The 27,139-nt window shown below is 41.2% G+C and overlaps 1 protein-coding gene across 13 annotated transcripts in view; it reads right to left on the reverse strand.

Annotated features, from left to right (window-relative positions):
- Nucleotides 1-27,139, reverse strand: part of Rbms3 (RNA binding motif single stranded interacting protein 3) — a 780,532-nt gene that overhangs the window by 203,877 nt on the left and 549,516 nt on the right. For all 13 annotated transcript variants that reach the window (XM_057766769.1, XM_057766774.1, XM_057766771.1 and 10 more), the window contains exon 6: nucleotides 21,944-22,023. In XM_057766769.1, coding sequence (XP_057622752.1) covers nucleotides 21,944-22,023 — 80 coding nt within the window. The remainder of the gene's footprint in view (nucleotides 1-21,943; nucleotides 22,024-27,139) is intronic.

Consider the following 27,139-nt stretch of genomic DNA (forward strand, 5'->3'; position numbering starts at 1 on the left):
TCCTGCAGATCAATGCAGTGACATAGGGGCCTGAAGAGATGTCAGAGCTTCAGTGACAGGTGTTGGGAGCCTCCTGGTGTGGTGCTGAGAAACAAATGCGGGTTCTCTTAACTGCTCAGCAATCTCTCGGGCCCAAGAATTGGGGTGGGTGTCTTAGGGAAAATGAATGAATGGAATGATAAAGTACACACTACATCACCACCATAACTAGGTCCCCTACGCTATTCCTCAAATACTGCAATCTCTGCGGGAGACACACACATGCACGTATTTGTCTCTAGCTTATGATGGAAGTCTCTGAGAACTCTACAAACTCCACCCTTCATAGGAGAGGATGGGGCTCTAAGTGACAGGCAGCCGAGGATAGAGGAGCCCTAGCCATTTGCTGATGGCTTCATCTGCACTAACCCAAGGCATGGACATCTCTAATCTAAACCATCAGAAATCAAATCTTCACACATACACACACACTCATACACACACATACACACACACACACCCTAGATGCAAGCACACACACACACACACACCACACATTCACGCACACATGCACCCCCCCGCCACACACACACACACACACACACACACACACACACACACACACACACACGGAAGCTACTTGAATAATACCAGTTCAGGACACAATTATTTGTTCTTTTTATATTTGCTGTTGTTGTTGTTTTTTTATTTTACATTCTGAAGCTCTGAAAATGATAGATAAGAGGCTTTTAGGTATTTTTTCAATATCTTTTCTCGTTCCTTTTCATTTTGTAGCATGGAACCTCTGTTACAACGGTGATACATAAAACACCGAATTGAGTACAAAGCTTTAAGATGGGATCAATTTGGGAAATGGGAATGCATTTTTACTGGGCAGCATTTACATAAAGCCTTTCTTAGGAAGAAAGAAATCAATCCTGTTCACCTCTGCACCCCATTTGTGAGCAAGAGGCTCTTTAAAAACAGGGCTTCTTAAGGTACAGTCTTGCACGATGTCACAAACAGACTAGCGTACCTTTTAAAGGGGCTGGGGTGCGGGGAAGTGCATTCAGATCTTGCCTTGTCTCATCCAAGTATAATATTGAAGACAGGGAGGAGACAGAGAAGCAAATAAAGCTAGGTCTCTGCAGCACAGTGTCAGGGGACATCGGGGAAAAGAATTAAGAGCTTTGAAAAGTAAATGGAAATTGCATTTGTATTTCAAAGATCATGCTAACTGTGAAGTTTTACTCGATATCAAAGTATAAATATTTTACTATTGGGAGTAGGAATCTCCTTATTTTAAACTTCAGAAATTCCCCTAGCTGACTCAAAATGCAGGAAAAGTGGTATAGATACAAAATGCAGTCTTTTTGAAAATTAGCTGATTCTCCAGAGTTCTTAATCTGTTCCTGTAAAACATTTGGTAATCCACGATGCCAGGGAAATGAAAGGTGGGCGGATACGGCAGGAGTGAGGCTAGAGAGTCTTGGATCATTGTAAAGGGGTCTCAAGAGCACACTTCTGAGAGCTATGAGAGTCACAGGAAACCATCAAGGCTGAGGTTTCTAATGACTATAGTAAGAGCCAGGGTTACTCATGAATGAATCATGCTCCTTGAAAATTCATAGATTTAAACTGCAAAATGTCCAGGAGTACTTACAACATACACTAAATTAAACATGGAATCTTCAATGTCCAGCACCCTTCAGACTATTCCACTTAATTAAGAATTGCAGTAGAAAATGTTTTCATGTTGTGTGTGCTGTATGCACTGGAACACACATGCATTCATATGTACACGTGTACATGCAGATGCAAGGGTTTGTGAAAGCCATATATTCTTTAGGAGTTGTCCACCTTTTATTTTGAGATAGGGTCTCTCATTGACACAGAACTCACCATATAATCTAGACTGGGTGGCCATGCATCCAGGGATCCACCTGTTTCTGCCTCTCAAATGGGGAAATTACAAGCAGAGACCCCCACATCTGGCTTTTAACATGAGTGCTGGCGATCAAACTCAGCTCCTCAGTCTGGTAAAGCAGGCACTTCGACTGAGCAATCTACCCAGACCTATGGTTTCATTCTTCAAGCCTGAGGTACTTTAAAATCATGTCTAGCATTCCTTTAATCCCAGCACTCAGGGTGGGGGTGGTCTTTGTGAGGTCCCGACCAGCAAAGACTATGCAGTGAGTTCTAGTACAGCAAGGACTTTATAGAGAGACTCTGTCTCAAAGCAGAAAACAAACCATAAGAATTTTTACTGCATATTTGATAGTATTTTAATATGATAATCATGTTTTAAACTTGATATACTGCTTTCTTTCTTCATTTGTTTTCAGAATGGAATCTCTACAGAATATTTGAAACACTGAAGGCAGGATACCTGTTATCCCCATGCTATGAACTTTCTCCCCTCTTTTATCTCTGTAGAGTTAGTTCACTTATCTTGAGTCCTCCCCCATGCCCCGTGTGTGTGTGCACGTGTATGTGTGTGTGTGTGTGTGCGTGCGTGTATGTGTATATGCACGCACACTCATGTGCAGAGGCCAGAGGTCAACCTTAGGGTATTCCTCAACCACTCCCCATCTTAGTTTTAGAGACAGGCTCTTTCACTGAACCTAGAGCTCACTGATTCAGATAGATGAGCTGTCCAGAAGCAACAAGAGATGTACCTGTCTATATCCACAGAGAGGGGTGCTTTGGGTGCTAGCACACTCAGCTTTTTGTGTGGGTCCTGGGGGAATCAAACATGGATTCTCACGCTTCTGTAGGAAGCGCACTATCATCTGATCATTATACACAGTCCCCTATTCCTCTTTTTATTCCCATTTTCTGGTCTCTTTATTGTTTGTTTACCTGCGTGTGTTCATCATTCACACTGAAATACAATTTATGTCACATTCACTAAAAGTAATACAATGAATGGCTGAAGAAAAGAAAATATAAATATCTATAAATACTATATCACACTGCCATGGGACAGATGAGTCTGAAAAAGATCATATTAGACTTTCTACTGTGTTATTAATATTTTATTTTAGGGGGCTAGAGAAATGTCGCAGCCATGAAGGGCACCGACTGCTTTTGCGGAGGACCTGGATCCAATTCTCAAAATGGTTTACATATGGGAATTACCAACTGCAACTCCAGTTCCAGGGGATTCAATGAACTTATCTGGTCTCAGCAAACACCACATACATGTAGCACACAGACACAGGTGTAAGTAAAACACCCATACACATAATTCAATGTCTGTAAATGATATATTAAAAAGATTTTATTTTATTTTTATCTTAATCTAAAATTGCAGTAATTGTTTTCATGTCCATAGATACCACTTTCTTTCATAACTGAGATTCACAATTCCTTGATAACCACAGAAGGGACTCTATCTATGCCTTTTGAATCAGGTAGCAGTGGTAATCAATTTTCTAAATGGAACTTTTCAACACCAAGAGCAGCACTGATAGCAAGGCCTTTTCTTTCTGGCACCTCAGGAATTGAAAGAAATTTAGAAAACATGATCGAGTCCCACTTGGTTTCCATGGCTCCTGTCATCCATTCGAGAAAAAGAGTCCAGACAGATGGCGACCAGATGGGGAAAATACGGGTCTGTCATTCTAGCTGAGGCTTTTTTAATATTGCACCCTCTTTCCTGGAACTCACTCTCAAATTTTATATTCTACTCAGAACAGTGAGGGAACAGCACTCCAAAGCTTAGTTTCTAAGGAAATACTGTTTCTGGAGAGGAAATTTCCAAAAACAAATTGGTTTTCTTTAAAACAAAAGAATAGCTCATTAAAATCAGTCTACAAAAAAAAGCAAATGGTTTTCAGAAAGCAACAGCCAATGTTCCTGTTCTTCTGCAAACTAGCCTGTGCATGAAGTAATCAAGGGAGGCCTGAGGAGAAAAGCCTGGAGGAAACTAAAGAAAGGAAATACTTAATTACATATGAAAATTGTACCAAATCTAGTTTAGTGAGTGTGTGTATGTGTGTGTGTGTGTACATACACATGCTTCTCTGTGTGTTCACATGAGAATGAGCATGCATTTGTGTGAGCATGCGTTTGGAAGCCAGATGGATGTCTTCCTCAAATTTCCCCTGCTTTATCTTTTTCAGTCACTAAAACTGGGGCTCTTCAACTTGTCTAGATTGTTTAAGCGATGAGCTCCCAAAATCCATCTACCTTTCTCTGTCTCATCCATCCTCACCCTGAACTTGGATTACAGATACACATTGCCATGAATGGCCTCTATATTAGTGCTGGGGATCTGAACTCAGGACCTCATGCCTGTGAGACAAGCATTACCCACTGAGCATCTCCCCAGTGTCGCATAGAGAATATTAACTCATCCTATTTACTAAGGGAAGAAAGTTGGCCATCCAATCATAGGCATGCAAAGAAGGGTGCTATTTTTCCTGTAAATCTCATTCTTGCTATTTTATCCCACCTTTCTACCCAATGAAAGACTAGAGAGCCTTCCAAATTAAGAGTGAGTACTGCATAGCTGGTAGCATTCACCAGGAACATTCTACAAGGTCTGTGGATCTGAATAGTCATCTTAGCATCAAGACACAAAGGTCTGTGGTTTGCTGTATTTTTCCAATAAGGAAATTGGAGCACAGAGGATTTAAGAAGGTTGTCTAAGGTCACACATTTAATGAGCACCAGCGTTAGACACTGGACTCAGTTCATTTACTTTGTCTGACCCCAGGCAACTTACATCTTCCCTACAAATCTTGCTCTCCTAGTCTCCCAAAGAGAACAGCGTCTAGCTATCCAGGGGTGTTTGTAGACTCAAACTAAAACAGAAAAAGTGGCAAGGATGCTAGTCTGCACACAGAGACTTCCCCTCATGCTCTCGGCAAAAAGACAGAACAAACCGAGGTAAAGGGAGAGAAGGGGAAGGAGAGGCTCTATAGACACAAAAAAGACGGAAAGCTATGCAGAAGATGGCAAATCCGTAAGCACTAGAATTAAAAGAGAGAACTCAAAGATGATGGTTCCCCATGAAGAGCAAGGACAGACAGAAGTAATTGCTGGTGGGAGGCTGCTCTATCATTCCCGGCTGCTTAGTCCCAAAATAATCATGCAAAAACTTTATTATTTGCAATAGTGTTTGACCAATAACTTAAATGTGTTTCTTGCTAACTCTTATATCATAAATTAACCCATTTCTATTAATCTTTGTATCCCACATTTTTGTGGCCTACTGGCAAAGTACTGGTGAGCTCCGGCGGAAGCATCTGTCTCCTGTGGATGGCTTCATGGCTTCCTCCTGACTCTGCCTACTCTCTCTATATCTCTTTTAGCCTGGCTTGACCCTGTTAAGCCAATGGCTGAAAGCAGCTTCTTTATTAACCAATGGTAATGAAATATACACACAGCATACATCACCTCCCATATCAAGTAATTCTCCTGAATCTAAGACCAATTTGTTTTACTGCAGAATCTGACTGAGGCAGCAAGAGAATTAACTCTGTAAATAAAACTGGTCAATGAAAATTTTCTGAGAGAAGCTAACAAAGGTTCATGGAAGAAGATCCATGTGCTGTGGGCCAAAGACTTTGTGAACCCACCACGGGAAAACCGGATAAATATTTATCAAAACAACAGTGTCTGTCAAATAGAAGGTGATCTTGTATATGGCACAGGGCATTCAGCCCCATGTAGAAGGACATCTCTGCAGGAAACATCAGGAAAACAGCAATCTTTGATAGGAGTAGCTGCATATTCAAATGCATTGGAAAAAGCACATCTAATTACTAGTTGTAGAATTAATGGGAGCAACCAACAGCATGCTTGGTTTTCCAGAACATTTATTTTATATTCCTCTTGCTTCTTCTAATTTCCATAGGTCATTACTTTGTGTTTTAACTTTGCATCTGGAGAAGGGAGCACCACGACCTGGGAGCACAGAGAAGAGAAGATTTGACCTTTACGGAGATGAAAAGGGTTCTCTCACTTTTGAAAGGAAAGAGATTTTCACCACCATCCACCCAAAAGAAAGCTTCCAGGATACACCTATTTTAAAATCTACAAAGAAGAACATACTGGACAAAATGTTTCCATGTGGAGTCATCATAGTTGATGGCCTCTGTGTTTACTTTGCACACATCTGCTAATTGAATGCAGTATTTGGAGAGAATTAAGGAAGTGTTAGGAACCTCACTAATGTATTCAACTATTTTCAATTCAGTTCAGTGTCTATATTAAGCATCCTGTGTGCAAATGCTGGGTATCAGAGGCCATGGTGGGATGTCAAAAGGCATGATTCTGCCATTCAGTGGGTCATGTTAACTACACAGCAAAAACTCATCAAGTTGTCTTTATCACAGATGGATACCCCGGATAGGAGAAAGCAATTCAATGTGTGTGTTAGCATCTTTTCCTGTTGCTGTGATAAAATACTCCAACAAGAGCAACCTAAGGGAGGAAAGGTTTGTTTCAGTGCATAGTTCAAGGATCTGACCTGTCATGGTGGGAAACAAAGGCAGCAGGAGCTTGAAGCAGCTGCTCATGTCACATCCAGAGTCAGGAAGCAGAGAGTGATGCATGAAGCTGCTGCTCAGCTCCCTTATCCACTTACATTGCCCAGGATCCCAGCTAGGGGAATGGTGCCACCCACAGTGGGCAGGACTTCCCACTTCAGTTAACCTAATTGATAGAGCATGCCCAGTGACTCATCTTTCAGGTGATTCTAGATTGTGTCAGTTTGGTAACTAACAATAATCATAAAAATGTGACATGGTGAGAAAGTTAAGGAACACAGAATTGGAAATCAGACAAATTTGCACAAGCTGCATAGTATTTATATTTGAGAAGAATTTTTATGTTAATGAGAGTTGGGCTTGTGCTCCTGAGCCCTGAGCCCTAGAGGGTCAAAGTGACTGATTACAAGAATCTCGGTTCTTATAAGGATTAGTAGCTGCTTTACCCGCGATCACCACAGTCTACACTTTCGTGAATATTGTGGTACAGTGGTGGTTTGAATGAGAGTGCCATACATTCATGTGTTTAAACATTTTGTTACCAGTGGTGGTAGTGTACTGTCTGCGGAGGTTCTGGAACCTTCCAGAAGTGGAGCCTTGTTAGAAGAAGTGCACCACTGGGATCTGGTCCTCTCTGTCCCTCCCCTCCCCTCTCCCTCATCTCTCCCATCAACTTACCTCCTCTCTCTGCTCCCTCCCTTCCTATCACAATTTCTCCTCTCTTTTCCTCTTCCTCCCCCACTCTCCCCACTTTCTCCTCTCAGTCTTTTTGCTGTGTGTATGTATGAAAACATAAACTTTTGAACTCTTTCTCGAAGAAGATATGTCAACTGCGTATGTGACTCAAAATGAAAACTAGCCCTTATTTTGCTATCAGTGGCATTTTTTTCCCTTGTAGCCTTGTCTGGCCTGAATTCACTATGCAGACCAGGTTGGCCTTGAAATCACAGATATCTGTTTGTCTCTGCCTCCTGGATGCTGGGACTAAAGGAATGGAACCATCAAGGTAAGTCATAAAATCTTTTTTATTTTTTAAAGATTCATTTATTTTGAAGTCTTGATTTTTTAAAATTATTTTTAAATGTGTATGAGTGTTTTGCCGGCATGTATGCCTGTGCACGATGTACCTGCAGTGACCTGGGAGGTCAGAAGAGGGTGTCAGGTCTCCTGGGACTGGAGTTACAGATGTTTTGTGAGCTGCTTGCTATGTTAGTGCTGGGAGATGAACCCAGGTCCTCTAGAGCAATAAGAGCTGAGGCATCTCTCCAGTCCCGCAAAGCCATCTCTTACACAGCCTGGCTATCAGGTAATGTCCACCAATGGCTGCAGCTCATAGGCTTCTACTGCTAAATTATACTCACAGTTTAGAAGGCAGATATCGCTGGCAATATTCTCACAATGCTAACAGATCTACAATGCTGCCAATAATAGTAAATTCCATAGAACTCTGCCAAGCTATACAGTTTCTGTTAAACTTATTGATGCATTTGTAAAAAAAAAATATTATACTGCTGGACTCTGACAGAACTGAGAGGCTCCATCAGGAGCTTTGTGAGGAGCTAAATGACAGTATCAAATCAAAAGCCAAGCCTTGAGCTGGAGAAATGACCCAGTCAGTGGTCAATAGTTTATCCTGCTCTTGCAGAGGACCTGGATTAGGTTTCTAGCATCCACACCAGGTGACTCTTAATCACGTTTCATGGGATATAACTGATTCTTATGCCCTCTCTGGGAACCTACTTTCACATGTCACCTCCACACAATCATAATTAGAAATAAATCTTTAAGAAGGTGAAGCACCCATTCTTCCACAGGCCAAGTGGCACGCTCCATAGTACTGTCTTATTAATCTGATCCACAGAAGGCAAAGAGGGCAGTCATGAGATCCTCACAGGAAGCATATCATAAGCAGGGAGGATGCTGTTCTTTGAATCAAGAACATGAAGTATAGCCAAGTTGTAAAATGCTTGTGTTGCAATGAAAAAAATGAATGGGCTGTCTGATGGGATCTACTACATTACTATATCTGTTTATAAAAAATTAAGTGAGGAAATTGATATTGAATTACCTATGGAATCATTTTTTCCATTTAAAATAATAATTAGGTGCTATGAATGACCAGGGCACCAATTTCCTTACAGATAATACAAACTAGTTTAAAATTCCATAACTTAAAAGAATTCATGATCATCTGATTCTGAAAAAGAAGATTCAGCATTTCCACCAGGAAATAAAAAAAATCATGTGAGCACAAATAGTATATTGCCTCAGCCACCTGTCTCATTGCTCTGGCAAACACCTGACTAAAGGAACCTGAGGAAGGGAGGGTTCACGTTGGCTCACAGTCGGGTCAGTGATGGCTGGGGTATGAGGCCGTGGGGCACATGCACTCCCAGTCAGGAAGCAGAGAAAGACAGATGTTGAGTTCAGCTTGCCTTCTTTGCTGGATTCAGTCTGGGCTCCCAGCTGATGTGGGATCATTTAGAGTGGGTCATCCCAGGTCAATTAACCTGATCCAGAAAATCTCTCACCAAGTCAAGATTCCTTAGAGCCTTATTTCCATGGTGACTGTAATCCCATCAAGTGGGCAAGGTTTGTCATCACACATAGACTGCTTCATCACACACTCGGGTTGAAATCCTTGTTGCTACAGTGTTACCTATCATCTAGTAACTTAGTAACTAGGAAGTTCCTCCTGAGTGTCTTCCACATGGGGAATTCCACTCAATGGTGGAGTCCACTTGGAAGGCTCAGAAGTCAGAACCCACCAAAAGCCGCACGCCTTTAATCCCAGCACCCGGGAGGCAGAGGCAGGCGAATCTCTGTGAGTTCAAGTCCAACCTGGTCTACAAGAGCTAGTTCCAGGACAGGCTCCAAAACCACAGAGAAACCCTGTCTCGAACCCCCCCCCCTCCAAAAAAAAAAGCCGTACTCTAGGCTATGTGACAGTCAAGCCTCCTGTGCCACATCTGTGGTTAACTTCTGGCTCTGATATTAGTCTCAGACCCAATTCCACATCTGGCAGGCTCACAGGCCACTCAAAATTTATGTCAGCTCCCTCTCCACAATTCCTGCCTGTTGTTTCTCTACCCCTTCATGAAACACTCACACATTTTGTCAAGCAGTACGCTATTTACTAGTAAAAATGGTAAATATTTTTAAAATCACTGCAGCCTCTGTATTCGATAAAATAAAACACTGTGGACTGTCACACACATGCTTTTTCATGCAAAACAGTACTGGGACATGTTGAAATGAATTTTCATCCTTAATTCTTCCTATTAAAATAACTTTCTAGAACATAGCTAGTCTATCAAAAGGATATCCTAACTCAGCTTTATCTTGGCTGGCTCTTAGGAAAGTAAAAGATTTAAATTTTATTATACCAAGAGTCACCAAGAAAGACTTTTAAAGAGTTATTGAATTCTCCTCTACAGGCTGTTTTTATATAATATTTATTGAGATTTCTCACTTAAAAACATGGATTTCAGATTTCTACTTAATTTACTTTCAAATAGCAATGACAGCTGAGTTGAAAGACAATACAAACACTTTTATGTTTTAAAGTTATTTACAACATTAAATACTGTAAATGCAGTCTTGTATTAATCTTTGGAACGTATCATAGTGACTCTCACCTATAAAGCTGGCATTTGGAGGGGGGCAGAGACAGAAGGTGGCAAATCTGAGGCCTGCCTGGGTTACAGGGAAAAAGCCTTTTTAAATAATAAAGATATGACTATCAGCAACAAATCTGTATAATTTCTGGAGTAGCTGGTCGAGGACAGCTGGTTTCTCATATGGCCATTGGCTGACTTCTCCTATGGGTCACTGCTCTCCACCAGGGAAAAAATCAGAGGGCAAAAGCAACAATGAATTATTATCATTATGAAAATACTTGCAAATTGTCGGAAAGGATCTTATGGATCCCTGAGGGTCTCTGCTACAGTCTTTTGTTCCCAGTTCCCAGTCATCTACGGAAGCTCTTAGTTACTGACACCCTTAGGAAGACGGACCCTCAACTAAAGACCAGTCTCCATGAGATTTGTTTGCGGAAGGCATGTCTGTGGGGCACGTGTGGAGGCCATAGGACCACTCAGTGGAGTTGGGTCTCTTCTTCTACCTTACATGGGGCCTGATGATTAAGCCAAGCTCACCAGGCTTGTTTGCCAGGCGAGATCCTTAGCCTGCTGAGCCATTCTGCCGGCCCCAAGGAAGCTTGAAAATCACTTGAATCTTAAGAATTCTTCTTGTTATCATAGCATATTTATTTATATTTACTGTTCCAGCCCCCATGAGAACTTCAATTTGTGCCTGAAGTTTACAGCTCCATAGGGAACACAACCTTGAAGCCTGAGGACACAGCCTTTCGTGGGAAAGCAAGCAGGGATGGAGCACCCTTTAAACTTTCCACCTGACGTCTGCTATAAGTTTCAGTTTTCTTTCTCAGCCACTCTACTTTTTCAATATTGGGAATTACCAAGGTGATAGTAAAGTTAAAGCCTAAGAGAAGCATATTTGCATAAATTAATTGAAATACTTTTCCTGAAATATTTTAGGTTTGCAGATAGTTTTGAGCTCATATGTTATTTTAGTGGGTAAAACATAATATGTTCTTGTGATACAAAAGAAGACAGACAGTGTTGTAATAAGAGCGGCAGGGCTGCGTCCCCGGCATTCGGCCGCCCGCATGGCTAGCTTATACCCCGAAATAATTTCACGGAAACTGTATTCTTTTAATCACTGCCTGGCCCATTAGTTCCAGCCTCTTATTGGCTAGCTCTTACATATTGATCTAACCCATTTCTAATATTCTGTGTAGTACCACGAGCTGGCTTACCAGGAAAGATCTTAACCTGCGTCTGTCTGGAGTGGGAGAATCATGGCGACTCCCTGACTCGGCTTCTTTCTCCCAGCATTCTGTCTGTTTACTCCACCCACCTAATTTTCTGTCCTATTAAAGTGGCCAAGGCAGTTTCTTTATTACTTAACCAATGAAACAACAGATAGAAAGATGACCCACCTCCATCAAGACAGGATGAGCAACGATGGCGTTAAAGGTTTAAGTGGGAATACAGACTGGGGAGCGTATGGAGTGGGTGATTAGGGACTGGGGAGGGTATGGGGTGGAGAGGAATAGGGACTGGGGAGGGTATAGGGTGAGGGGGGGAATAGGGACTGGGGAGGGTATGGGGTGGGGATCTATAAGCCAAAACTATGAGTGTATGAAAAGGCCTCATGTAAAGTCGCTTCTTTATATGATAATTTAAAATATATGATTACAAAAAGGAATGTGTTTTGAGACTCAAACACCTCTCTGTGTAATGGCTTTTTTTTTTCAATGTTATGTAGTCTTACTCTCATCCATCCTACTGAAATGGCATAGAGAAACTAAGTTAAAATAAGGAGGTTCTTTTCCTGTTTTACATATAAGCAGTTGTTGAATATAGCTGGGGTGAAGTTCATTTAAAGCAAGTCCTAAGCTGATGTTTAAGATTTCTCTTCTAATCGGATGAGTGCGATATCTGTCTGTGTTGGAACACATCAAGAGTGTGGAGTTGTATCATATGGGTCTGTGGGTGACACACAGATCCAAGGAGCTAAACTCAGCATATCCATAGGGTTGAGTTTATCTCTGGAGGCTTGAGAGGAGAATCCACACCCTTGTTCTTTCAGCTTCTAAGGGGCTACCCGCCTTCCTCCACAGCCAAGGCCAATGGTGGTGACTCCACTCTCTACCCTGCTTTCTCTACTCTGATCTCTTGAACTTTTAAGAACATTAGTTCTTCATTTGACTCACCAGGTAATCCACATGAGTTTTGAATTTTGAGTCTGGCTTAATTCCCGAATTCTGCTTTTGGATGTAAAAACATAGCTATAATTCTGGGAGGTAGCATCAAGAGTGCTTTGGGTCCTGTCTACCATGTCCGTATGTTAACAAATTATTTATTTATCAATGAGCAAATAATGATTATTATTGCTTCCTCTGAACATTGGTTTGGATGACTGAACCAAACAGCAAAGTGTAGGAGCTGTATTCCTAGAGTTTGTAAGTAATTATTTAAAGAAAAAAGGGCAAGGGGGGCTGAAGAGGGACCCAGCGGTTGAGAGCGCAGCCCTCTCTTATGGTCTTTGTGTGCCACACACATGTGTGAGTACCCACACACAGACAGACACACATACACGTGAAACAAATAAAACCACTCTTTAAAAAGAGGCAAGGGGAGAGAGATAAAGGTCAACACTCTCTTTTGCTGTTGTTACTTTGCTTTGTTTAGAGATAGTTGACAGATCATGGGACAAAGATGCCTTTGCAAGACATAAAATCAGAAAATAAGGCATGAATACGCTCATTTGTGATGGGACAGTTGTGGTTTTGAACTGAAAAAGGCTAAATAATAGAAAAATAATGAATCTATCAATCATGGGCTTAAAGACTTAAGAAGTCAGAGGAGGGAGATAATAAGATAAACAAATGAGGGCTACTACAGAGCCTGCCTAATGAGAGCTCCCATTCAGCCTTCTCAAAGTATTGTCTTTCCAGACTTCATTGTTAAAAAAAAAAAAAGATCTTAAGTAATGAGTTGGATATATGGTAGGCATCTTGACAGTTGCTGGGAGAGACTAGAATATATTTAATTCAGAATACTAACCATTTATCTAGAAATGGGTTAGAATTTGTTTTAAATGAAATCCACTAAGTGAAATCGCATATTTAGAAGGGCACCAAGCACTTAATTATTCAGTTTGCTCTCCCTGGCTTGTGCCTTAATTGGTCTTAAGCCACTCAACTCTCTTTGCTTGCTAATCAGACATACTTAGGCAGACACTGAAATAGCTTACTCATTAGCAACATTGACAGGAGGCAAACGCCCAACACTCTTAGAAACAAAATTAACAATTTACTGTGGGTTTGGGACGGTCTTCCTGTCAAATCTTCCATTTGGAAGTGTGCACAAACCTAAATGTGGTTACTAGCTGAGAAATCAGTGGTGAAGTTCGTCATGATCATTGAGATGAATATGGGCCTCTCCTTCTCTGTCTCAACCTCATTCAATAACCAGAGCTCACACACATTCTGATGGGCACCAGAGCTTTGACATTATTGTACCAATTAAAATCTATACATGATAATATTGGAAGTTATTGATAATAAGCATTATAGCATTCTTCTGGCAAAGAAAATCAATGGTGTTGAGCCAAGACACAAAAATATAAGCCAGGGAACTAATGTGTATTTGTGAAATATTCATTTTATGGTAAATTCCACCAGTACAGGGTTATTCCAGAGGTCAACAACTCTCCAAGTTTGTATAAGGCGCCTGGGTTGGTTGAGCCCTGGTCAATTTTTGTCCAAGGAGGGAACGTGCAGAAACTAAAGTGTATGTTGTAGATATGTTAGAGGAACTGGAGATGGCCATTGTCACTTGTAGTTAAAAGTATAGAAGGGGGTGGGCATGAGACACAGGGCACTGCTTTTTCTGACCTTTGTGGTCCCTTCTAGATGAATCTGTGTCTTTTCTATTTAACTCATTATCCAGTTTACAACTGTATTACCCTTGTCTTTTTCTTCTCTCCTACATTAAACAGTTATGTATTTACCTTGCTAAGACCAGCATGGTCCACAGAAGGCTAAGACAGGATGGGCCAAGTCAATGGCCAAACAATTCATACAGAACTGAAGACACCATTGACCAAGATATTTTCTGGTTGCTTTCTGAAGCACACTAACACTATCACAACAACAACAATAATTCTACTTTTTTTTACAAGCCTACTTTGTATTTAATATATAGAAATAATGATGAAATTTTTTGTAAAAATGTAGTTAAGTGCTTACCAAATAATCACAAAGCCCTGGGTTCTAGTCCCAGATCTGTAGACATGTGTAATCTTAGCATTTAGGCAGTGAGAACTTCAGGATTAGAAGTTCAATTTCATTTGTGGCTATAGAGTGAGTTCCAGACCAGCAACCAGCTGGAGAGACACAAGACATCATCTAAAAAGAAGAGTAAATAAGGGGGTCAGGAAGGGGCTGGAGAGATGGCTCAGTGGTTAAAAGCACTGGCTGTTCTTGCAAAGGATCCAAGTTCAGTTCTCATTACCAAACGGCAGCTACAACCATCCATAACTCCAGGAAACAACCCCCTCTTCTGGCCTTCACAGTAATTCTATGCACATGGTACACAGACATTCATAGAAATTAAAAAAAGAAAAAAAGAAAAATGAAAGAACAGAAAAACAACACCCCTTAAGTACTGCTAAAACTCACTAAGTGAAATCAAAACCTGATACCCAACTGGGTTGAATGTCTTACAAAGTCTATCTGAAATATGAATTTTAGTTTGATTTAAGAAAGTACTTTCTCTTTGTAATGAGGACAGTCCTCAATAGTTGGTGTCTTCTTCCACCATGTAGGTTCTCGAGATTGAACTCAAGTCAGATTTGTTGACAAGTATCTTTTCCACTGAGCAATCGTGCCAGGCCCCATATGAGGCTTTGTTCCCTTCAATGCAATGGTGCATTGAGCACAGCAATAAGAATATATTTTTGTCTACTGTGTAGCACAATACTTTTCTATTTGTGACCTATTTCCAAGCTAGAACTGTGTTTCTGGACTTAGAGTGAACCATGAAAGGAACACCAATGCTAATGGTCTCCAGCATTTCCTATACACAAGATATCTAAGTTGATTTTAAATTTTATATTTTAACATATATTGCATTTAAATATGCTGTTGGCATTTGCTTTGCTTTGAAAGGAGTGTTAAGTTTAAACAAATATTTATTTAAAAATAGTTGGATTATATTTATTGTAAGTGTATGTGTGTGTAACATCTTGATGATCAAATTCATAGGCTTGTCAGCAAATGTCTTTTCTCACTAAGCCATATAACCAACCCCATATTTTCTTACAGTGAAAAAAAACACTCTTAGAAATTTTTCTCTGACACTCTCATAAAGTGTTCGTATACATTCATAATTTACATATTGTTACTTATTTCAAGAAAGGAGAAACAGTGAATTTACTATGTCAAGACATCAAGACTATAAAAGATAAAATTTCTGTCACAGAAAAAAGGATTTCTCTAGTTCACTAGCTGGTCCAAATTGCTATTATGAACAAGGTCTCTTAGAAATGGAAAGCATTCTCTAATATGACAAGATGTCTTTCAACTCTCCCAGATTTCCTGGAGTTCATTTGGGATTAGGAGCAATTATCTAAGAATAAGGAAATCTTAAGAACAGACATGGATGATTCCATTTTCTTCTAGAAAGACAGCTTTGCTGACAGAAACACGCGCTCACAGGCGGAAGTCTCATCTGAGAACAGAACGTGATTTATTTGCCCACAATGCAGCATGTAGGTTGTGTTCATCAATGGGTGTCCTTAGATGTGAAAGCCTTTCCCACACTGTGGGTCACTCTGCTTCAGGGCCTCTTTGAAAGCGATCCTTTTGAGTTCATGCCCTCCAGAGCCCTGAGGTTTCTGGGAACTTAGCCTTTGCTCCGCCAGCTAGCTGGAAATGAAATGCTTTGGGGCTGGCCCGCATAGCTGTGTAATTCATTACGGAACACAGAAATGCCTGGGGTGAGGCGGGCAAGCAACTAATGAGCATTCGTTTTGCCCAGGAAGCATCAAGATCAATACACAGGACATGCAACATTTGTGGAACACTGTGTTGTCTCTGCTCTCTGGGGGAAGGATCATTGCAGGACCTCTTTCTGCTAATGGTACTGATGCAATGTTCACATGACTGGCACTATTTGATATGTGAGGCTGACCTCACCTTCTGATTCGTTAGTGACAACTGTAATGTTCAATCTTTTTAAGCTTCCTCATCCAGGTGTCCTAATACTTTATAGTTTGATTCTGCTATCTATCTATCCAACTACCCATTACGCTTATCTATCCATACATATGTATCATTGATCTGCCCATCTGCCCTCCTTGCTCTTTCCTGATCCCGTTGAGCATCATCTGAACCATTTGGGGATGCTCTAATAGTGGGAATGGAAAGATCCACAATGCCCTCATTGACACTAGACCTCTTATGAATTAATGGGAAGAGGCTTGCTATATAGAGAGACCCAGGATGATCCTAAATGTGGTATCTACATCATTCTCTTTAACATCACATTGATGTGTGTCACAAAGAAAAACTTAACAACCATGTAACTAATATTTAATGAGCAAATTATTCATACTATAATCAAAACACAAATGGTGTTGACTTCATAAATGAGATCAATGTTAGATGATATCCTTGCAAATGTGCTTAACAGTGATGGTTCTGAATTTACAATTTATAACCATGTCAAGGCTCAGTATTTAAAGAGTTATCTTTCTTGATCCTTGGTAGAAACAGCACTACGGGGATCAGGAGTTGAAAGAGATTATTACTTGGCCTAATTAGCCTTGTGTTTCCTATAAGGGTCACCATCATTGCCAAGGGTCACAGAACGGAGCCCCATGTGTGCTCCACAGTGTGTGCCTACTTCCACAAACCATCTTCAAATAAAGAAGGGAGTGATATAAACTTAGCACAAATTGTTCTGCACTCCCATAGAACAAGATAGGATGCTGAGTGATTTAATATCCACAGCCTTCTTAGGACATGGTGGCTCTGGTCATTGCACATGACTGGATTGTTCGCACATGGTTTTAAATATTGCGACATTGAAAACATCCATGTGCACACACAGTCACAGACTTCTGGCCCCAAACACACGGAACTAGGCTACAGCAGAAGACTGGAGTTCTCATTGCTTTTGAATTCTGTTTCTTTTACTAGTTCTTGAGAATTCTTTACACTGAGTTTGATTATATTCATTCTTTGTTTCAAGAAGGTCACATCAATTAATGTTATTTCGAAAAATGATTAGTATGTCCACCAGCAAAGAGAAGCTCTCTCAACTATTCTACTGAAAGGAGTTGAAATCTGGTCACTTAAAGAAGGAAAACCAGAAAGACACAAGGCTGGAGATGGCTCAGTGATTGTGAAGGCTTGTTGTTTTTCCAGAGGACATAAGTTCAGATCCTAGCACCCACACTGACTCACAACTCTTGCAACTCCAACTACAAGGGATCCAACAACTTCTCTGGCTGCCATCATCAGCCCTACACAAGTGCACATAGGGATTAGCAAGCACACAGACATAAATGAAAACAACAAATACATTTCACACACAGAAATAAAAATAATCAAATTTTAAAACCACTCCCAGGACTCTCTTCTGTGTGTTACAGCAGCTGCTAGTAACCTTGAACTCTTTGTCTTTGCAATGGAAAAGAAAATTCAATTAACAGATGAATTTCTGGGCTATCAAAACTCATGTGTAATGAACTGACCACTTCAGCATCAGGACCAAATTTAAGTCCCCAGAACTCATGTCAAAATCAAATGGATTAGCTTGAGTGTCTATGATTAAAGTATATCTTCAGCAAGACACAGGCAATCACAGGGTACCCAGAACCTCATGGGCAAGTTAGCCTTGAATACACAGCCACAAACAACAAGAGACACCCTGCCTTACACAAGACAGAAAGCAAGAAAGGTCTAACCACAGTGGGTGTTGGTTAACCTCCCCATGTCCGCCATGGCTAAATGCAACAGCACTCACAAATACACCCACATGCACATACACACATACTAAATTTTTCAAAAATATGAATTATAAAAATAATATTTTAAATGGATCCACATAGAAGCCATGAGCGCCAAACTGAGTAAGCAACATATGGCCCATTTCATCCTGCCTGCAACGACATCCACACTGGATCCTGTGGGGACATTTCCTATTATACCTTCCCAAAACCTGTTTCTTATGACATACTCTTGTGTTTCACATTAGATTTACATATCAAAGATTTAATATCTTCTGTTAGCATTTGAAGATTTTATTAAACTCTATTTGACTTCCAAAATTATGCTAAACAAAGGCCAACTTGAGAACTCCTGATGATCAGCATTGCACATTTAATTCTATTCCACTGAGGCGAGGCCTCAGAAGCATAAGTTCCGCCTCTGAGTATTTTGTAACTGAGCCAAGCTGTTGGTTTTCTTGCTGCCATGAACTATCAAGGGGATAAAATCTCACAAGCAACTTTGTGTGATGCACCATGCTTCCATTGGGGGTAGCTATGATGTTAAAAAAGGTGCTAGCCCTCCCTGTGTGCACATGAAGAATGCTGGAACATTTAAAAATCTGTAGGGATTTTTCTTGACTTTAGCATTAAATTATTTTAATTACCTATATGTTTGGGGAAAACCAAACAAAATATTTCCAAACCTGTCAGGTCAAGATGGATTTCAGTATGTCTTTTTTCCTCCCCAAAGGAAGAAACCTATAAAGTTAAAACCCTGTGATCAGATTTTAATTAATGATTCCACATAGTTAGCTCATTCCTTACCTCTTTAACATAACCATGGGATTCACACCTAATTCAATGCCTTCTGCGTCTGCAGACATCTGTTGGGTAAACTGGGATTAAGATGAGGAAACTGTAGGGTCTGGGAAGATGGTTCATTTAGTAAAGAGCTTGTCACACAAGCATGAGGACCTGAGTTCAGATCCCTAGAGCCCACATCAAAGGCAGGCATGGTGGCGTGTGTCTGCAATCTTAGCTTGTGAAGCGGGAGAACAGGCAAATCCCTGGAGACATTGGCCAGCAATTCTCACCAGATTGCTGAGTTTCTGATTCAGCAGAAGACACACATGCACATGCACACGCACTTACGTGCCTTGTCTATTCAAAGCCAGTTCTGGGCAGAATGTCTTGAGATGTCTATTTATACTAACAAGGGAAAAAAAGACCACACTATTTCTCCTAAAATGCAAAGACAGTTTCCATGCTGAGAAGAAAACTGTGGCAGCTTTCCTAACAACACCATATGTCTCCTAGTGGATCACGACGAAGTCAGTTCCCAGGGGGTGCTCCCTGTGGAAGCTAACCAAATCAAGGCACCAGCATGGCTGCATGGCACTCACCGACTAACCAATCACTTGCCTTTGCATCTTCTCCATCATCCAAACATTCTGCGAAGGGCATTCCTGTTTACTAACACCCTCCCCAAGCAACCAAGTCAGGACAAAGCCCTGACTATGCCACCAAAAAAAAAAAAAAAAAAATCTCTCCCATCGTTCACATTTTCTCCTCTATGTAACTTCAATCTTTTTTAAGGAATTGAGAAGCCAAATTTCCAAACCCTTTATGGATTCCAATGATAGTGATGTTATAACAGTAATTGTCAAAACCCAAAATATAAATTAATATACACATATATACATATATATGTACATATATATATATACAGGTACACACACACACACACACACACATATATATATACTTTTTCCCCTTTGATATAGGTCATCATCAAAAGAGCCATACAATAACCAACATTCACTAAAAGGCTCTTAGTATGCTATAATTTGTCTCAGCACAGCACTTCATTCAATCTTAATTTTTTTATATATTAATATGCAATATCATTTTTGAAGATAGGATTTCAGGTAGTCCAGGCTGTCCTTAAAGTCTCCATGCAGCTGAAGATGACCTTGAGCTCCTGATTCTCCTGCCTCTGCCTCCCAAGTGCTAGGAAGGCAGGAGTGAACCACCATGCCCAGGTCTCATGAGCTATTTTTCAATGTAATCATCCAACACCAAATACCTTTCTTGTTCCTTAGCAGGTTAAGCCAAGTTAAAGCATCAATAATTCTGATAGACATGATACATTTTATTTTTTATGTTAAATGTAACTCTTGATAACCAAAAGTGGTATCTTTTTACAATGTATATAAAACTCTTAAGATTTCTGCCTTGAGAAAATATAAAACGCTATGGGATAGTATAGATTGCAGCTTTCAACAATTTCTCAAACTGTCACTTATATTATTGTAAAATTTTTGCACTCAGATTTCATGACTGCCAAATTGCCATAAAGTTTTCTTACAAGTGGACAGTGGTGGTTGGGGTCCAGTATGAGCTCTTCATCTCTGCTATGAATATCACGGCACAGCCACTTAATACAAGGCAGATGAAGGACTCAGCACTCAAGTCGAGTGTCACAAGCATCATTCATCTCAAGCACACCTGCACTTTGCTCTGTTCCTCTTCTAACCCACTTCAGGGAATCAACAGCAACAATTCAAACACACCACAACGAAGAATCACCCAGAAAGTCTGGGAATGAGTTTTTAAATAGTGTTTACACACACGTACACAATTAGGAAGTGGGGAGATGGATCTACAGCTTAGGTGCTTGCTATACAAGCATGCGAGTCCAAGTTCAGATCCCCAACATCCATGTAAAAGCTAGGCATGGCTATGCACTTGCAGATGAAGACAGGCGCATCCCTGGAGCTCACTGGCCATCAGGATAACCAAATTAGTGAGCTTCCGGTTCAGTGAAAGACCATGTCTCAATAGAATAAAACAGAGACTGAAAAGACATCTAGTACTCCCCTTTAGCCCTCACATACACATGTCATACACCATACATACTACTCAACATGCACAGATCAGATTTGAAAAAAGGAGATGTGAAAAAATGCACCTTTATAACACTCCAACAGTAGGCAAACGATTTACCCCCAACAGTATGCAAATAATATACCCCCTCCAACAGTATGCCAATGATGTAACCCCAACAGTATGTCAATAACTTAATACCTCCAACAGAATATAAATGATTTACCCCCTCCAACAGTAGGCAAATGATGTAACCCCTACAACAATAGGCAATGATTTACCTCCTACAACAGGAGGTAATGATTTAACCCCTCCAACAGTAGGCAATGACTTACCCCCTCCAACAGTAGGCAATGATTTACCCCCTCCAATAGTAGGCAAATGATGTAACTCCTCCAACAGTAGGCAAATGATTTACCCCCTCCAACAGTAGGCAATGATTTAACCCCTCCAATGGTAGGCAATGATGTAACCCCTCCAACAGTAGGCAATGATTTAACCCCTTCAATGGTAGGCAATGATGTAACCCCTACAACAGTAGGCAATGATTTAACCCCTCCAATGGTAGGCAATGATGTAACCCCTACAATAGTAGGCAATGATTTACCCCCTACAACTGTAGGCAATGATTTAACCCCTCCAACAGTAGGCAAATGATTTACCCCCTACAACAGTAGGCAAATGATTTAACCCCTCCAACAGTAGGCAATGATGTAACTCCTCCAACAGCAGGCAAATGATTTACCCCCTACAACAGTAGGCAAATGATTTAACCCCTCCAACAGTAGGCAATGATGTAACCCCTCCAACAGCAGGCAAATGATTTACCCCCTTCAATAGTAGGCAATGATTTAACCCCTCCAATGGTAGGCAATGATTTAACCCCTCCAAAGGTAGGCAATGATTTAATCCCTCCAACAGTAGGCAAATGAATTAACATTAGCCAGAAGCCAAGACAGTTTTTAATGACTTCTGATGGCATTTCTTACCTGGGATGCCTGGTGGTGTTTTCAGATATTTTCCGTTAAAATGTTGAATTACCACTTCACATTTTTCGGTAGACTCCATTCTGCGGAGGGGAGGGAGAAAGTATGGGGAAGTTAACATGAGATTATATATTTCTATCAAGTTGTTCCTATAACAATATGCAAGAAAGGGTTATAGGAAGGGATGGGGGAGTTTAATTTGACATGTGCACATGAATGACCATCAGTTGTCATAGCTACCATGGTGGGCTCGTGAGACTTGACAAGGTTATCACTGCTCAATGTGTCATCAATGTGGCTGCCCAGGGGGATGTCACAGAACTAACCTGAGACCTTTTCTTCCTCCTACACAAGGCAGCTCAGCAGTTGAAAGCATTCAATAGATGTTCGCCAAATGACTAAATTAGCAACCAGGAGAGGCAGGTTGCATCCATGAGGGCATGGAGGCTGGAGGAGCCAAACTTCCTCTCCAGTAAGTGGTGGCATTGGGGATCTTGACCAACATCAGCCATGGTCAAAGCCTGAGCAGTGCTAACTCAGCCACACTGTGAGAACGATGCACTGTATTTGGATAGCTTGCTGCCTATGGTCACACAGTAGGACAGTTATTAGCCCTGTGGCACTTTTATTGAAAAACCACTGTGTGGAAGATACCTAGAGAGAATTATTTGGGGTCCCTACATATAAGAGGAAGCTAAAGGAATACACAAAACCATAATGTCGTCTTTTTAGAATTTTGGCTACTTTCCTATTCCTTTTTTATAATTAATACTAGATACAAATATTTATAAGATGAGGTTTTTGTGTGAAATGCCAGGATTTCATGTATAATCTAAGGAGAGATTGCTTTCCCATTCCAGCATCATGTTCATCTCGGCAGGACTGCCCTGGCTCAGGTGTATCTGCAAGGGTTTTCAGAAAATAAACTGTATATGGTCTTCACTTTGTTGTTTCTCTCTCTCTTTCTCTCTCTCTCTCTCTCTCTCTCTCTCTCTCTCTCTTTCTCTCTCTCTCTCTCTCTCTGTGACAGTCACGCCCGTGGAGGTGAAAAGAAGGAGTCAGTCCCTAGAACTGGAGTTATAAGTGGTTGTGAACCAGCCCGGGTGCTGAGAACTGAACTCATGTTCTCTGGAAGAGCAGTAAATGCTCTTAACTGCAGACCCAACTTCCCAACTCCATCAATGACATTTTAAATATAGAGAATAATATATATACACACACATATACATATATATATGTGTGTATATATATATATTCAGTCATTAATGACAAGAACCCTCAAATCATAAGGTATTTGAATAAGAAAAGCAAGACATATATTTCCCTCATTCTAAATATTTAGGAACAGGAAAATACAAGTTTCTTCATCTTTACATTTCCTTCCTACTAGAACCTTTAATCGTATTCTTATTTCTACGTTTTCTTTGTTTTGTAGTAGAAAACTTCCTTTTCTAGGAATAAAAGAATTCTCATCTGCCTCTGCACCTTCCCACGGGGTCTACTCCCTGTTGCCTCTTTGAGGAAAAGCTTCCTCCTAGCAGAGACATGAGCCAGAGAGGAAATGGGAGCCCTTACCTCCCACAGATGGCTGCATTAGTGAAATTTTATTCTAGGAGGTAAAGACAGGCGGCTCATGCCTTGAGTCCCTTCTCTCCTAAACCTCTCTCTGGGAGCTCACATAGACAACAGACAGCGCGGATAAAAGCTGCCTGCCAATCCCCACCAATCAAGCCCTTTCTCTTTGTCCTGGAATGACACATATTTTACATGAAGACCAAACATAACCGGAGGGTACAATGTGCAGCTGTGGATTTTGTGAATACAGGAGCAAGCAAAGAAGAGAACGGGCTGCTGCCCCCCCATGTGCCTACCCTATTTTTACTCTGGTTTGAAAGTTACAAGTCATCCCTTCTGGGTTCTAAGTACGATCATCTTCTCTTAACACCATTTTACAGCCGTGGCAGGCCTGCTGGGGTCTCTTTCTAAGAACACAAAGACAGCGGGCAATGCAGATGGCTCACTTTGGGTTCATTCAGATCTAACTAAGTGGATGTCTGCTGTGAGCCACCAGAGACACTTTTCTGAGAGAATAAATGCAATAAAAGTCTGTTTTCTCTGTCTGTAATCACGCCGTGTCAAAGCACGTTACGTTGTACCACCCAGCAGTGACAATTTCATTTGAATACTTGGGGCCACATCGGAAAAGGCCAAGCTGTCCCAGTAATGATGGCACAGGCCGCTAGGAGTGCCAAAGGGGCAGGGACAAAGCTCTGGAAACAAGAGTGAGACCCGTAGGTGAATAGCAGGGTTAGCCACAGCATACTTATTTTCTTCTCTAGTTTCGCAATGAAGTGTCCTGCGAGGCTGCCAGCCCCAGCCATCTGAAATCTGACCTGTGCTTGTGATAAATTGAAGTGAGCACACTCTAGTATGTTTGGAAAGACAGCACCGGATGCAGAGGCCTTGACCGGCCCCTTTCATCTGGCCTGGCTCACTCCAGTGTCACCATTACTCCATGAGGTACCCCAGGCCTTCCCAGCTCTGCCCTGCAGACCAGCTCCAGGGTGGAGCCAGCCACCTGACAATGCGTTAAGCAGGGTCTTATAAGGTTCTGGTCACTGTGTAAAGCTTCCAGGGGTTTTGTAAGAGCTGCCGTTTAAACATAAACACACGTTCAGGGTCCTGCTTCTTTCTTGTTTCTTGACTCGCAACTGCCGGCTTCAGTCATTCGAAACACTGAAGAATTTGGTTGCTGCTGCAGCAGCTGCCTGCCCTTCGTTTGTCTCCTTCCTCCTCCTCTGTTCTCCTAAACAACCGCTACTGCTCAGAGAAACTGATTTCACGGCTCACACAATTCCCACAGTCAAACTACAGTACATGAGAACCCGATCTAGCATTGGCAGAATGTTCTGGATCCGGTTTGACACACAGAGGAAGAAAAGTCTTGAGGAAAATCATGTTCAGCTTAACTCTTTCACCTCAACAGAGAACTCTCAGTTCATGATCTGAAAGCTCTAAGCATTATAAGACACAGACTTAAAAACAAATCCACCCCATCATGTGTTATGCTTAATCAGAGGCTTCCGCTCTTGAGAAATATTTGGGATTTTGCAATCATAGCACTGGATAAATTATTCGTGACTTGGAACATCCAACCTTGTGAGCCAAACATCCTCATTTCTGGTAAAATTTACACAAAGCATCAAAGCTATCAGAAGAATTTTAATGACTAAAATGTGTGCTCTTTCAAGCATTTCAAAAATAAATCATGTCATTTGCTTCGTAACCCATTGCAACGTAGAGGGCCATGGTGAGTCCCTAGGACAACGAAAAAAAAAGAATTAAAAAAATTAAGAATATTTGAAAAATATCTTAGGCTTTGTGTGTGTGTGTGTGTGTGTATGTGTGTATGATTGCATGTGTGTGAGCCCATGTCCAAAACCACTTTGTAAAATTACTTCCTTAAGTCAGTTTTCCTTAGGAATGAGGCTTGTGAGAGGATGCCCATGCTCCATCAGATGGCCCTACAGCCATGCAGATAGAAGCAGCATTAAGTGGACGGAGTAGGTTTAAAGGTGGAGGTAGGGCACGTGAAATCTGGAGGAAAAAATGAGGGTTGTATGTGAGGAACTACAGGAGAGGGACTGAGGAAGAATTTGATCAAAACCTATTGCATACATGTATCAGATTTTTATACAATAATAAAAAGGTTAAATAAAAATGCATCATATTACTAAAGAATTAGAAATTGTCTCAGACATTTTCTCCACTGCATATATATATATAAAAAATCAACTCTTTGATTTGGGGAGCACCATAGGTGTCCTGCCTGAAGACTGGCTGGCAGATGACTTGGCCTAGAAGCTGCGCCTCCCATCTCTGTACTCAGAGGATTTTCGAGAAGACAGACCACCACTGTGGTCTTGCCAGTGTCCTGGTTTCGTTTCTGTTGTGATAAAACATCCTGACCCCATCCAAAAACAATTTAGGGAACAAGGGGATTATTTCAGTTTAAAATTCGAGGTTACACACAGTTCATCACTGTGGGGAGGTCAAGGCAGGAACTTGAAACAGTCAGGTTGCATACAAAAGAGAAAGGAATGCATGCATGTTTTGTTGCTCGCTTGTGCTCAGCTCAGCTTTTCCATTCTCATACAGTTTAGGATCCCATGCCTAAGGAATGGTGCTGCCAGGCAATTTCAGATGCAGAGACATTCTCCAGGGTCAGAATCAGGACTATCCAGGAAGACCAAAGCCAGAGGAAATGTCACAGACCTGAGCAATCTAGGAAGACGCAACAACACATTTGAACGCAGTGCCCTGAACTGGATCCCAGGACAGAACGAGGGCTGATGGAGGAGAGGGTGAGTTCCAGAGAGAGCCTGGAGTTGCTATTCCAGTGACAGCTTCTTGGGTTTTATGTCTGTTAAGACTCATCATGTCAGCAATGATGACCTTGAACTCCGGATGAAACAGGAGCATCATGAGCATCACCTTGAGGCTCATGGGCCATCTAACCTCTGTAGCAAGAGCAATGGAACAAGTGAGACTGTTCCATTAGCAAGGGGAAGGAGGGGACCAACTCCTGAAAGGTGTCTTCTGGCTCACAGCCACCTTGCCCCAATAATTAGTTTTTAAAAGAGAAGGAATCTGAGGGCTTTTTTCCCTATTTCCTGTTTTGGCCTAGTGTCTGAGGCATCCTGTCTCTAAATACAGGCTGTACTGGATTCTGAGGACAGGACTCTGCTTTCCCTGTGACCTGCAGGTGGCAAGAGCTTCCTGAGGTCTGCCTCTCTTGGCATCTCAGGATCACTGGGTCAGTTCCCACGACCCTGCCCACAATTCTGGAAATCACCATCTAGCACAGTCTTCTCAGTGGAGGAATAATATGTTGAACCTACGTCCATCACCTTGATAAATAATAGAGCCATAAAAACATAACCACAGGGGATATACAGTTCAAGAAACATGCCAGAAAACAAAACAAAATAAAATCAAAACAGCTTTTCTTCTGACTCAATACAGAAAGTATCAGAAAGTACCTCTGTCCCTCAGATTAACTGAGTACAGATACCTAAGAATGTGTGGCATTCTTGTCTAGATGCATATTAATCTAACGCTTTATATAGGCCAGATTAATGTTTCCAGAAAGAGCTTTGATTATAGAAATTAGAAAAATAACACAAAAATGACTTGATC

Source organism: Chionomys nivalis, chromosome 4 (genome assembly GCF_950005125.1).
Source record: "Chionomys nivalis chromosome 4, mChiNiv1.1, whole genome shotgun sequence".
Classification (NCBI taxonomy): Eukaryota; Metazoa; Chordata; class Mammalia; order Rodentia; family Cricetidae; genus Chionomys; species Chionomys nivalis.